General features: G+C 38.6%; 1 protein-coding gene across 5 annotated transcripts in view; it reads right to left on the minus strand.

The window, feature by feature from the left end:
* VEPH1 (ventricular zone expressed PH domain containing 1) overlaps window positions 1-13,822 on the minus strand; it is a 197,987-nt gene that overhangs the window by 178,164 nt on the left and 6,001 nt on the right. For all 5 annotated transcript variants that reach the window (XM_045197271.2, XM_045197268.2, XM_024560285.3 and 2 more), the window contains exon 2: window positions 10,707-10,998. In XM_045197271.2, coding sequence (XP_045053206.1) covers window positions 10,707-10,928 — 222 coding nt within the window. In that variant the 5' untranslated portion in view covers window positions 10,929-10,998. The remainder of the gene's footprint in view (window positions 1-10,706; window positions 10,999-13,822) is intronic.

Here is a 13,822-nt window from a genome sequence, read left to right on the forward strand (position 1 = left end):
TTGCTAATGTGATCAGCGAAAAACAATATCTCATTCCTGTTTTACTTGGAATTTCCTTGATCAGAAGAAAGGCTGAATATTTTGTCATGTTTATTGGCCATTTGTATTTCCTCCTTTGGAAATGCCCACTGTATTCTTCTGTTTATTTTTCCTTAGTTGATTCCTTTCTTTTTTTTTTTGTTCTCCCATGGTGCAATATCTTTTTCTAGTGAGGACATTAAGTCAACATTTGGCATGTTGCTTGGGAATGTGTCTCCATGCTTCAGTGTTTTTAGATTTTTTTTTTTTGTTGCTATTTATTGACACGCTATTTTTTAGGTAGTCAAATATGTCAATCTTTGGAGATTTTATTGTTTTTCCTTTTTTAAATTGGACATTTAAGCTATTTATGAAATATAGAGCTGAGGAAATGAAACCATCATGTATCATATGGAGGTGAAAAATACAAAAGATTAAGAGGAATGGAAGATAAAATAGGATAGAATATAAAGGGTATAAGGCCAATAATTTCTGTTGGCTTTGTTCACTACTACATTCCCAATGCCTAGAATATTGCTGAAAGATAAAAGATAAATAAATACTTGTGGTATACATACATGAATAAAGAAATAAGATTTACAGAAGGAGAGATTGGATGGAAAAGATAATATTTGATATAATATTTTTAAATTTTCCAAAATTGATTAAAAGCATAAAACCCAAAGTCACAATACACAGTGAGGATTGAGTAGGAAAATGCAAATAAAGCCTTGTCTAGAAGTGTAATAGAACCACGGACCTCCAGACACAGAGAAAACAATGTAAAGAAAAATAGATCACTGTAAAAAAATGGCAAGTAAACTGACAGTGGATTTCATAACAGCAATAGTGGAAATTGCTGAGAAATAAAAAGATTGCCAATCTAGAAATTTATATCCAGGTAAGTATCATTCGAAATCAAGAGCAAAATAATAACTTTTTCAAAAAACATTGAGGCTTTGTCACTTATAGATTGTTATGGAAGGAACTTTTAAAATGTACCCTTCAGAAAATGAAAACTTGGATTCAAAAGAATGATCAGAAAAGCAACAGGAAAATATTAGGTACTAGAAGTAAACGTTGGCTGAATTTTTAAAAAATCGGTGATTTTAAAGAATAGTTTCTAGGGAATTAAAGTCTTGCTTAAGAACGGGATGGACATTAAAGTGTTCCAAGGTCCTTACAGTAAGAGGAGAAAAAAGCTATTGAATAACTTTAGATACAGTTACTGTAATTCTACAAATGTAAGAAGGCGTGAATTATGAGATCTTCCATTATGAAGAAAGAGAAAAGACTGCCAATTAAGTTCTGAGTTACATTATGCCTTACAAAGAATTCTACAAACACATAGATCGATGGTATTAGCCTCTCGTTTCTCTGCAATTGGTTTCATCTCTTTCAAGGGAATTGCCTTTTTCTCCTATCTTCAGTTGAATTGCTACTGTACTGTGATAGACCATCTTTTATCAATACCTTAGTAACAAAACGTAAGTTCTCTTTTAGTTTCTATAAAGTTCTTCAGTTATTGTTTTGTAATTTATGATAAACTCTTAGAACAGGTCCTGGCATATGGTGAGCACTACTTAAGTATTAGCTATTATTGCTTACTCAGATGAGCCTTAAACTATGTTTCAACGCAAGTCTCAACCACTTTCAAACAACTAGTATCGCGCAGTTCACATTCTCTAACTAGAATGCGATAAAATTTTAACTTAACAACAAAAAGATTAGAAAAATTGTTTGGGAAAGTAAAACACAAACTTCTAAATCACTTATGGGTCAAAGAGGAAATCAGAATGAAAATAAGAAAGTATTCAGAATTTATAATGAAAATACTATATCTCAAAAGCTTGTGGGATTAAGCTATATGGTCTTACACTTATGGTTATTAATGCTTTTATTAGGAAATAAGAAAGTAAAAAAAAATCAGTAAGCTAAAAATACACCTGAGGGGATTAGAAAAAGAATATAAAATACAACCAGAGAAAGAACAAAGAAGAAACTAGTAAACATTAATAAAGTTAATGAGAGATATGAAGATCCCATATAGATGATTAATGAACTAAAAGCTTTTTAAATAAGACAAAGCTCTGAAAATATTAATGAAAGAAAATTTCAGTGAAAATGTACATTTAAATACAGATGCAACAGAACACAAAACAAGAATAATACAAATAACTTTATGCCAATAAATTTGAAAACTCAGATAAAACATACAATTTTCTAGAAAATATTTTTACCAAAAGTGTCTAAAGTAACCCCCCACATTTTCTTCAAATAAATTGAATCTGTCAATTTTCTCCAAATAAATTAAATCAGTAGTTTAAAAATCTACTTTAAAAAACCAAAACAAGACAAATCTCATGGTACCCAGAGTGTTTTACAGTTTTCTATGAAATCAAGGAATAGATCACCACAACCTTATGAAACTCTTATAGACAATAGAAATGTGGAGAAATTTCCCAATTCATTTTATGAGACTAGTACGTGTAAGTTGATGCCAAGCCAGGGAAAGATAGTAGAAGGAAGGATAATCATAGGCCAGTCTCATTAGTTCCAAAACCCCTTAGAAATAGCAAACCAAATCAGGAAATGTATTAAAATAAATGTCAAGTTTCATTTTATCCCATGAATGTAAAAATCTATTAGTGAAATTCAGCACATTAACAGATTAAAAGGAGAAAAGATGATTTCAAAAGGGCAGAACAAGCAGTTGATAAAATTAAACAATTCTTAGGAAAATGGGAATAAAAGGAAACCTCCTTAGTCTGATAAAAGGTACTAACTAAAAGCCTGGGGCAAACATCATACTTACATTGAAGAGTCAGAAAACTTCCTTTAAAGAATGAGAAAAGGATTTCTATTATCCCCTGCTTATTCAACATTATTCTGGAGTGCTAGTCAGGACAATGAGACAAAGAAATCACATAAAAGGCAGAAGGATTAGAAAGGAAGAAACAAACCCATCATTATTTTAAGATAACGATTATATTCTTAAAAGATTCCAAAGAATGTGTTTCTCTGATTCTAAAAAAACCTAAAAACTCTTTCTTGGCTCCCTAATGCTGTGTAACTGCCACCCCATTTCTCTGCTCTTCTTTATAGGAAAATGCATTGTCGCTGCTCATTCTTTTCAGATCTTTTCCTCCTGTTTTGTCTTTAACAGCAATACGACTTGCACCCCTACCGACCCAATGATAGTGCTTTTGTCAAGTCACGTGACCTGCAAGTGCTTGAATGTAAGGTCAGTTCTCACTCCTCATCTCACTAGACCTATCAGCAGCATTTGACACCACTTTCTACTTGATACAGTTTCTTCACTCGCCTTTCAGGACATCACGCTCTTTTGACTTTTTCCTCCTTCCCTAAACTTTCTCTCAGGTCTTTCCTGGTCCTTTATCATCTCTGTGATTTCTAAGAACTGGGATCTGTCTTCGGACTCTTAATTTTTTCTATGCCCCTTCCTTTGGCGATCTCATTCATTCTTAAGGCTGATGACTTCCAAAAAGATAATGTCCAGCCTCGACTTCATGCCTCACCTCTAGATTCACATATCCAGCTCTCTACATGGCATCTCCACTCAGACATCTGACAGCCCAGACTTCACATGTCTACAGCACAACTCTTGATTCCTTCATACCCTCCTTCCCTAATTTGTTCCTCCCTCAGTCTTCTTCATCTTACTCAATGACAATTTTATCATTCAATTTTTTTTAGGCCAAAAATCTTTGAAATTCTCTCTCATTCTCTCTTTCTCTCTCCACACCACATCTCTGTCCACATCAGTAAATCCTGCTGGTTCCACCTTCATAAATATATCCAGAATCTGAACACTTCTCACCACCTCCATGGCTCCATGGTGGTCAGTCTCTGTTCTTCTTCATCTGTATTATTGCAGAATGTAACTGGCTTCCCTAATTCCACCTTTGCCTTTCCACAGACCATTCTCAAAATAGGAAAAGGAAAGTTTGTGATGCGTTTGTGTTACTTTCTCATCAGAGTTCCCAAACGGCTGCCCACGGCCCTGTGTGATCTGCCTCCACTTGCCTTCTGTCCTGTAGTCCTCTGACCTCCCCACCTTGCTCCCTCTATTATAGCCACACTGGCTTCCTTGCTGTTTCTCAAAAACTCCAGGCTGCCTACAACTTTAGGGCCTGCGCACTAGATGTTTCTTTTGCCTGAAATGATTTCCTCCAGGGATCCACAAATATTGGCTCCCTCACTTCCAAGTTTTGCCTAAATGCCAGCTTCTCAGTTATGTCCTACCACCTCTATCCTATTACAAATTCAGAATTCTAACCTCTCGTCCTTCTCCTCTGCTTTATTTTTCTACACAGCACTTACTTACCCTTTTCTAATATAGTATTTTTCTTATTTATTTTATTTTCTGTTTCAAGCAGTTAAATAGATGATAGCAGACATTTTATTTATTTATTTATTTATTTACATCTATTTTGCTCAGTCTTGTATCCTCAGCATCCGGTCCAATGTCTGCAACATTGTAGGTTCCTAATATATTGGTTGAATACATGGAAAAGTATAGATAGATTATTAGTATTAATAACAGAGTTACATGAGTCAGCTAGACACAAGGTCACTACACAAGTGGTGTTTCTGTTATAACCGCCTTAGAAATGGTTGTGAAATACAGCTTTTAAAAAAAGGATGCCATTTATAATATCAGCTAAAACATAAAATACTTATACATTGAAACAAAGATATGTAAGACTTTTAAGATCCTTATGAAAAAAATTATAAAACTTTATTGAAAGATACTTACGAAGAGCTAAATGAATAGATATACAAGGTCTATAGATAAGACTCCACCATGAAGATATTAATCTTCTTGAAATTAATCTATAGACATAATGGAATTCCAATCAAGATACGGCAGAATTATTCATAAAACTCGAGAAGCCTAATGTAAATTGGTAAAGGACAAAAACAAATGAAAGCACTTTTAAAGAAGGAATTGGGGATACTTGTCCAGCAGATATCAAAGGCAAAAGAAGGAATTGGGGATACTTGTCCAGCAGATATCAAAGGCAAGCTACATTTGGAGTAAGAGATGTATAACATGCATAGGTGACAAAGGAGTATTACAGAAATATACAAAAAGCTCCTTCAAATTAATAAGAAAAGATGTATATTTAAAAAATCTCCATTAAAAAATTGAAAGAAAAAAACCCAACCATAAATAAGTATTTTACTGAAGAAGAGAGCCAAATGACAAATAGCAAATGAACTTATTTTTAAAATGGTCAGCCACCCTAATGAGGGGATTGCAACTTCTAATAACAATCGCTCACCTAAATTGAAAAACATTGTAGAAACCTGATAAAAGTAAGCATTGCCGAGGTAAAGACACTGGAACACTCGTACATACCAATGGGAGAGCAATTTGGTGGTGTATCAGAAGGTTGAAAACATATAAAGACCCCAAACCAGTCGTTTCACTTTGAGTTGTGTACCCTAGAAATACCAGCACGTTTGCCCAAAAGGCTAATTGTAAGAATGCTCACTGTAGCACTGTCTAAACAGTAAACGTCCATCAGACGAAGAATGGATAAACAAACTGGGCAGAGTCATGTAACGGAACACTCTATCCCACTGAAAACAAGTGGATTGGAAATGCATGAACCGACATAGCCAAACCTCAAAAACATAATATTGAGCTTATGACTGCATTTATATGAAATTTAAAAACAAGAAATATAATACTACAAGCAATTTTAATCATGATCATGTAACAAAGAAATGAACACATGCATAAATAAATACCACAATCAGGATATTGGTTGCCTTTGGGAGAAAGGGGAGAAGAAATGGAGTAGAGATTGACATACATGTGATTTCAATTTTATCTAACTGGTTGAGCTGGGTGGTGTTTGAGTGCCGAACACTGGGAGATAGATGGAACAACCAGGCATGGGCCATCATCATGGGGCAGGTGGAGGTGGGAGTGGGAGAATGAGACAACCTCACCTGAAGTAGTGTGGGAAGAGAGCCAAGGGAGTAGAAGAAGTGATTATTAGGTAAAGGTATTCCAGAAAAGACTTCACATGAAAAGACTTAAAGTCACATTGGGGAACTTTGAGAGAATTTTTAGGGCAAAGTCCCATTTTCAAAGCCAAGGACAAGGACAGAATATTTTTCAGCAGTACTTTGGAGAAACGGATGGAAAAACAGGGCTTGAACTGCAGAGTAGAATCTAGTGAGTTTCAATTATTTTGCGAGTGACTTTAGAAGAAGGATTGGGGGCTTGCTTACCAAGTTTTCAAATCTACAAAGCTAGGAATGGTAACTAAAATAATGGACAAAATCAAGATATTTTTAAAAAGGGATGGATATCCTGGAAGAAGGACCAAAACACAAGAATATTATTGCAGTGGTTTAAGATGTGACATAATCCACTCAAATTTTTTTTAAAGTTATCCAATTACGTGTCTTGATTCAACCTGCGGATCTTGGCACATCACAGGATAGAGATGGCCAACTATCTGATGTTATCATTGAAAAGAAATTTTAGAAACAGAGTATCTGACCAGGATCAGCAGTTATTCTAAGCAAATTGTTCAAGTACTGGGCAATGATAAATTACAATAATAAATTAGGAAGATGCCAGGGGAGGTTAACCAGAATGTTGAGAATGCAGGCAGTACTTGGGAACTACAATGAAGCATCCTCCAAGAACTTGAAAAAAAGATTGTCCTTTTAGGATTAAACAGCAGCAACAACAACAAAAAAGTTCACTTGTGTAAGTGGAATTAGCCAGGTACTGGGTTAACCCAAGGCACTATATGTACATGCGTGACTTCATAGGTGAGTTAAATATAATCTCTGGGCGGTAGAACTGACATGTGATCATTACACAGGAGGCAGAAGCCTAATAAATAGTAACATTCCTTGTCTGGTGAAAGACTGGGTAAATAGACTTGGAGAGAATAGCATGGAGCCCACAAGAATTCTAAATGACCGGAGTTTTAATTTACATTGTAAATCAGTAAGTCCACATTCTAATTTATACTTTTGAGTCTTGTGTTTGGATAGCTTGATTTGCATAGCATTTCTCACTTACTGACAAAACTGATTTTCTAGACCTGACACTAGAAATGTGAGGTAGTGTGGCCTTTCCCTGTCATAGGCCCCTTCCTTGACATGGAAAAATACGAGAGCACTTAGGATGTTTAGCTGGGAAGAGAGAAGCCAGAGGTGAAACGGATACCCTTCTTAATAGGTTTAAAGGTCTTCTTGTAGGGGTAGAGGTTAGATTCTTTTGATTGTTGGGGCAAAGAAAAGAACAGCACAATGGGTAGAAAAGACAACAAGGTTTCATCTGGCTGAAAGAAGTAACAAGCTAACAATTTCAACGGTGGAACAGCTGTGTTTTTTGTCAGTTAGGATTCAGTGGTCATAAGCAACGAAGTCTAGACACTGTAGTGAAATACTAATAATAAAGATACAAGGTAGCTCACAGATTTGAAGAAAAAGCTGAACTGTCTGCCTCAGAAGGACAGTGACCACAGCAGAGATGGTGACAGAGGGGCAGGAACCAAAGGACTGCTTCTTGGGGGCCCCATCATCACAATAAATCACCTTTTGCTGACTTCTTTCCAAAATTACTGGGAAATAAATTCTGGTGGCTGTAGTTTGGGTCAGATGTCTCTACTTCTTTTCTTCCTTTTCCCCATGCAAAGGCAAGGTAGGGAGTGTTGACTCGAGACCCTATCAAGGCTTCATTCAATGGAGAGGGGAAATTTACAAAAGGAAAATTGTCAAGCAGAAAAACATCAAAACTATGTGCTGCTCATCATTGCAAGTGCAGAAGGGAAGGCCACCTATTTGTTAGGAATCCTAAAGAAGAAATTTCTGTGCCGAAAGGAAGTTGGAAAAGATGATTTAGGAGATCCCTTCTAGTTCTAACAGGAAACTGATGAGTGGGATTGATTACTGAGATCCAGGGTCATTAGGAAGGAACTGATGAGGAAGGTCTGGTCCTGTTCATCAGGGAAGGATAAGATGCAGCCAACAGTGAAGGGATGGAGCAGGTATGCTGGTTCAGTGGACTGATCACTGGCGTTGGTCATTGAATGTCATGGGCATTGAGGCATCATCAATAGGTTTTGAACAATGGAGAGACATGTAATAAAGTCTGGTTTAGGAGGTTTAATCTGGCAACTGTTAGTAGAATGAACTAGACAAAGGCAGGATCAAAAGCAGGAGATCAACTATTCTGAGGGCCTGAGCCAGGGTTATAGCAGCAGGAAGGGTAAAGAAGGAACAGATAAGAAGCATTTCTCTGGCAGTGTCTACAGATCACAAGGGAAGAGGGGAGTGACAGAAAGGGAGATCTAGGAAAATGACAGTGTAATTGAAAGAAAGACGCTAACTTCTAATTGAGGTGCTGGGTATTAACTACCATGAGCTTGAAGCTTAGAGAGAGAAGTCAAGCCTAAACGCATACATTTGGGATTCCCTCAGGTAGAAACTGCACTTGAGGTTATATAAATAGATGATTTTCTATAAGGACAAAATATAATGCAAAAGGGCAATTATGTCTTTTTAGAAAGAAGCAATCACTGAGAACTGGAACCATTAGAAACAATTGAAGGAATAATGAAACTTAAACTGTTTTTTAAAGGAATAGAGAGGGAGAAGGAATTCCACAAAGGGACATATTTAGAATTGATTAGGAAATTTAAATATTGGATTGAGCTGAATGATTTAAAAGTTGGATTAAGCCCTGGCTGGTGTGGCTCAGTGGATTGAGTGCCAGCCTGCGAACCAATGAGTCGCAGGTTTGATTCCAGGTCAGAGCACATGCCTGGGGACATGCAGGTCCCCAGTGGGGGAGCACGCAAGAGGCAACCACACATTGATGATTCTCTCCCCCTCTTTCTACGTCCCTTCCCCTCTCTAAAAATTATAAATAAAATCTTTTAAAAAATTGGATTGAGTTTCATGATTCTGCTAAAAATGATTATTTTTATTTTGCTACCCATCTGCTCTGTGCCATGGTTACAGATAGAGAAATGGAAGAAGTGAGATATGAGAGAAGATAGTAGATGAAGAACACAGGAGAACTACTGATTTGTAGACCTGCTGATCTGGTGGGATGCTGACTGGAGGGCTTAAAGGTTGGCCAGTGCTCCTGACGGCAAGGGACCTGCCAGCCTGAATGGGTAACAGTGGGACATGAAACAGACAAAACTCACCAGGCCTAAAATTCTGAGTTTAACATCTGTGGGACAAAGTAACTAGTGAAGGGAACAACAGCAAAAATCACTGACACTAGTGACCTCTAGTGGAAGAAGTTTCAATATATATAATGCATTTATTATAGCTAATAGATATTATAAGTAAGATGGTATTCATTATAGCTAATTAATATTATAAATAAGATGTTTATTAAAATTGTATATATGTGTATATGCTATTAGATTACATGAAAATCAGTGGCATATTCACCCAATTTATTTCCAGAGTATGAAGAATGGGGCTGCTGGAAATAGCATATAAATCTTACCCAGAAAGTGGCAGTGTACCAGGAATACTTGGTGTTCTGAGCCAGACTAAGTTGATTAATGTTCTGGAGAACATGTGGACACTAATTGCTGTTGAAGGCACTACCTGAGAAAAGAAGAGTGACTTCGCTGGTCACTGGGGGAATCTGGCATGTTAATGGCAGCCAGCAAGAGAACGTGTTGACAGGCTGGAGGAGGAAGCTGCACTGCTTGCTAGCGTGCCTTTTAAACATTTATTCTTTATAACATGGAAGAAAGCTGTTATTTCTGAAGTGCGTACACATTTGCTAATTCGGTATTTTATGGCTTGAGTCCTGTCCCTTTCCTTTGCCCCGTGGGTGTTTATGCCACAGGTTGGCAAATGCTGTTGAGCTGCGAGGATGTGAGAGGATGCTCGGTGGCCTTGGCCTTTGAAACGGGACCAGCCTCGTGAAGGGTCCAAGCCTGATCAGGAAGGTCAAGGCCAAAGCGCACCACATCCAACCCCTTTGGGAAGTACTTTCAGAATCTATAATCTCGACATTGAGGAGAAGCAAAGGAACAGGAGGGTTGATAGAAATTTTTAATTTGTCTGATCACACTGGGGGCTAATGATTGGTGAGGTGAATTAAATGGTGGAGGAGGGGAATGTAGAAAAAGAAGCAAAGCAAAGGGAAAAAATACAGAAGCTAAGAGAATCAGCGTTATCAAGCCCTGGGCAACTGTCACTTCTGGCAGCAGAGTGATGGTTGTCCTTGTCTCACATTACTTGCGTGGCAGGAGGTGTCATCCTGCCTTCTTTCATTATTCAGCCTTCAGATCGGCTTTGTTTCCTGATGCCATTGCGTAGCTTGGCAGGTCTGCTTTCCCCCGGATTTGCTCCCTCTCCGCTCCCTGTCATTCCAAGGATTTAGAAATAACCCTTAGAGGAACCTTTTGTGAAAATTCCACTCTGGTCTGCAATTTCCAGAGTTCTGATCTCTGTGAGTGGGCAGAGGTGGCCTGGCTGCCCCCTGTCAATGATTTTCTGGTGCTAAGCCTTAGAGGCCCACTAGACCACAGAGCAGAGTTAACAGTGATCCTTCCTCTTTCCCCTGTAAAGATCTGTTCCCCCAAGATTAGCACAATTATTTGGCTCTAAAATAGGTCATTTGAGGGGTCTAGTCTAAAAGGTAGTTTACTTACTGAAGATGAACTAATTATTTTAATTTGCTCCAAAGCTTCTGTCAGGCTGTCTTCAATCTCAGAGTCATCTAAGGAGAAGAGGTCCCCAGCTCGGGAGAGGTCTTTTTGTCCTAAGACCAGTCTGAACAGGTGATGCATGATGAGGAGTTTGATAGTCAATCGACTTTCTGTAGGCCCAGGGGCATGCGTCCCAGTCATCAGAGGTAAGTATGACAAAAACATGTAGCAGGATGTATACTTTGTACTCCTGGAAAGGTCATTTTTCTCCAGACTTTGAGGTCTTTTACATTCTCTGCAAGAGAAACAAATGACACAATATAGCCATTAGTAGAAAAAACATGACCTCAGAATGTGAACTTGGTGCCCAGCAGAGAGAAAAAACATAGACCTTTGGAAATGTGCATGATGAAGTGAGTTTCAATCTTTTTCATCTTGTGCCACAAATAAACTAATTATTAAAATTCTGTGGCACACACCACATATATATTTTACTGATCTGACAAAAAATAGGTATAATTTTGATTCATGCACACCAGACAGCTATTGTTTTGTTAGCTGTTGTCATTTCTTTCTTTTTGACAGGCTAGGGGAAAAGAGGTCAGGGCCCCTGACTAAATAGTCAGGTATTGCATGTTTTACATTTTTCTGTGACACCCCAGTGTGCCTCTTGCAGCACACTGGTTGAAAATCGCTGGCATAGAGTAACAGATTCTGGCTTGATATCTTCAAATGAGATCTTTCCTTATTCTTGCCTCAAAAAATCCTGTCAAAAATTATTAGATTTCTCCAGAATTTAATCTGAGCCTTAAAACAGCCTAAATCCCACAATTATTTTTCTCTTTTCTATCTAATTCTTTTATTTCTCCATGCCATAAGGAAATAAGTGGACAAGCAACAAATATGTCCAACGCTTGCCAGATTTTCCCTGAACAGATTCCCATGGAAACCAAACAGACAAGGGCAATGAAAGAAAAGAGAGAACACAGGAAACATCTTTTAGACCCACTGCCTGGTTTCCTCTCTTTTCCGGGACATGGAAACCAATGCTTACCTCCCTGGTGGGGCTTCTTTGCTAAACTGACCACGGAAGCTGCCTCGACCCTCAGTCCAGAAGTTGACCTAAATACCTGCCCTATTCTTATGGACTCTCTACACAAGTATCAGTGAAATAAAGGACTCTGCCTAGGAGCGGGTGGCTAGTTAAATCTTGGCAGAATGTGAGCATGAACTTGAATATTGAACTTGAAGATGATAACATTTCAATGCAGGCTAAAGGAGAAGGGCTTTGGGATCAGGCAATCCTCCCTCTAGTCCCACAGCTGAAATAATAAACTCCCACTGTAGTTCTCACTCAATTAACAGTCCAAAGAGAGTAGGGAAATAGTGCAAATTAAATGTCTGATTATTCTCATCAGTTCCCTTCTGGGCCTAATAAAATCATAGACCATTTGCACTGTAGAGACCTTAGCAATCATTTAATGGCTGGGGAGGTTTAATGACTTCACCAAGGCCCCGTGGTAACTGTGGCAGTGCTGTTCTCTTAATTTCAGGCTAGTGGGCTTCCCCCGCATTATACAGATAACAGGAGTTATCTCATACACACAGGTAATGTACAAGTGCAGCCGCCTGCACAGAGAGTAAGAACTGAGAGTGATTTATTTAATATAAGCAATAGGCCATTCTTTCTAGCATTTCACTCTGCTTGCTCCCCATAGAATGGGTGTGAAAAGAAAGAGGGGAGTCTCTTGCTTCCTGGGCCATCTAAGACACCCCTTCTGAGCTGTCACTGTGGGAGTATTTCTGTGCTAAATGCAATTTTCAAGTTTAAAGATACATAGTCTCTATGCAATATGGTCTCTAAATACAAGCCAAATCTTTCAGCAGACACTCAAGTAAATAAGCTCTGGGTAGTACTCCCAAAGATGCTTTCGCGGGCCATTGAAGGGATTGCAAGGGTCATATTGCCTACATGCAACTTTTACACAACCCACCAGCTTTAGAAAAATGACACCCAATATTTATATATGCTTGTGTGTGTGCCAGGTACTGTCTAAATGCTTTGTAGACATTAACTCATTTAAGTCCCATAATAACTATATGAAGATATTTTATCCCCATTTGACAGGTGAGAAAACCAAAGCGTTAAATAACTTGTCCAAGCCACACAGCTAATAAACTAGAGAAATAGATTTTGGATCCAGAGTGCTAGGTTCCAAGTTCATAACCATTGTGGTATGTTGATTTCATGTGAGGCTACTATTAGGAGTAAAGGCCCTCAGAGCCTTAGTAACATTCGAGGATAAAGAGATGGGTAAAGTCTTAAGAAAATGAACTCCTCTTCCCTCCTACACTGACGCTGCATCCCTACCCATCTATGCCCTGGGGTTTAGGCCAGCCAGAGAGCAGGAGAGCTGCAGGGAAGAGAAGCTTAGAGGAAGAGAAGTGAAGGAGTTTTGTAGGGAAGGTTTAGAAAGAGAGGAGGAGTTAAGTACTCCTACAGAGTAGTTTACACCCTGGCGAATTGTGGAAGGGTGAAATACAATAGCAACAAGAAAAGTTAGGACAGTTTTTTCCTGAATTTTCCCTTTAAATCATTCTTCCACCCCCCCCACCCTGCCCCCCACTCAGATATTTATAGTGAGAGAGTCTCAGCGAAATCATATTCAGGAAGACAAGACATGGGCTGGAAATGAGTTCACCTTGACCAGTCAGCTTGTCGGTCAGCATCTGGCACTTTCTGAATCAGATTCAGCTGCCCCACGCATATCAGAGCCAGGGCTCCGAGAAGGAGCCGAAATATGGTCTGGGGGAGAGGGGCACCCACAGGCTTTTTCTGAGCATCTTCTTTACTCTCCAAATGTACCGTGACATCAGTATGGAGCCCACAATCAAGCTTTCACCTTCACCTGTTACTCCTAAGTGTCCATCATGTGCAAAACATTATTGTTCAACACACAACTGTACATGGAAACTTTCGCACTTCTAGGGGTGGGGCAAGAAGGGATGCGACTTACACCATTCCACAGTACAGAGTTGACCCTGCGAAAAGTCGTCCGCATGCTGTAAAAGCAAGTTTGTGGAAGTACAAGGGAGAGAGAGATCGTTCCTAGGGAAAG

This window comes from Desmodus rotundus, chromosome 2, assembly GCF_022682495.2.
Source record: "Desmodus rotundus isolate HL8 chromosome 2, HLdesRot8A.1, whole genome shotgun sequence".
NCBI lineage: Eukaryota > Metazoa > Chordata > Mammalia > Chiroptera > Phyllostomidae > Desmodus > Desmodus rotundus.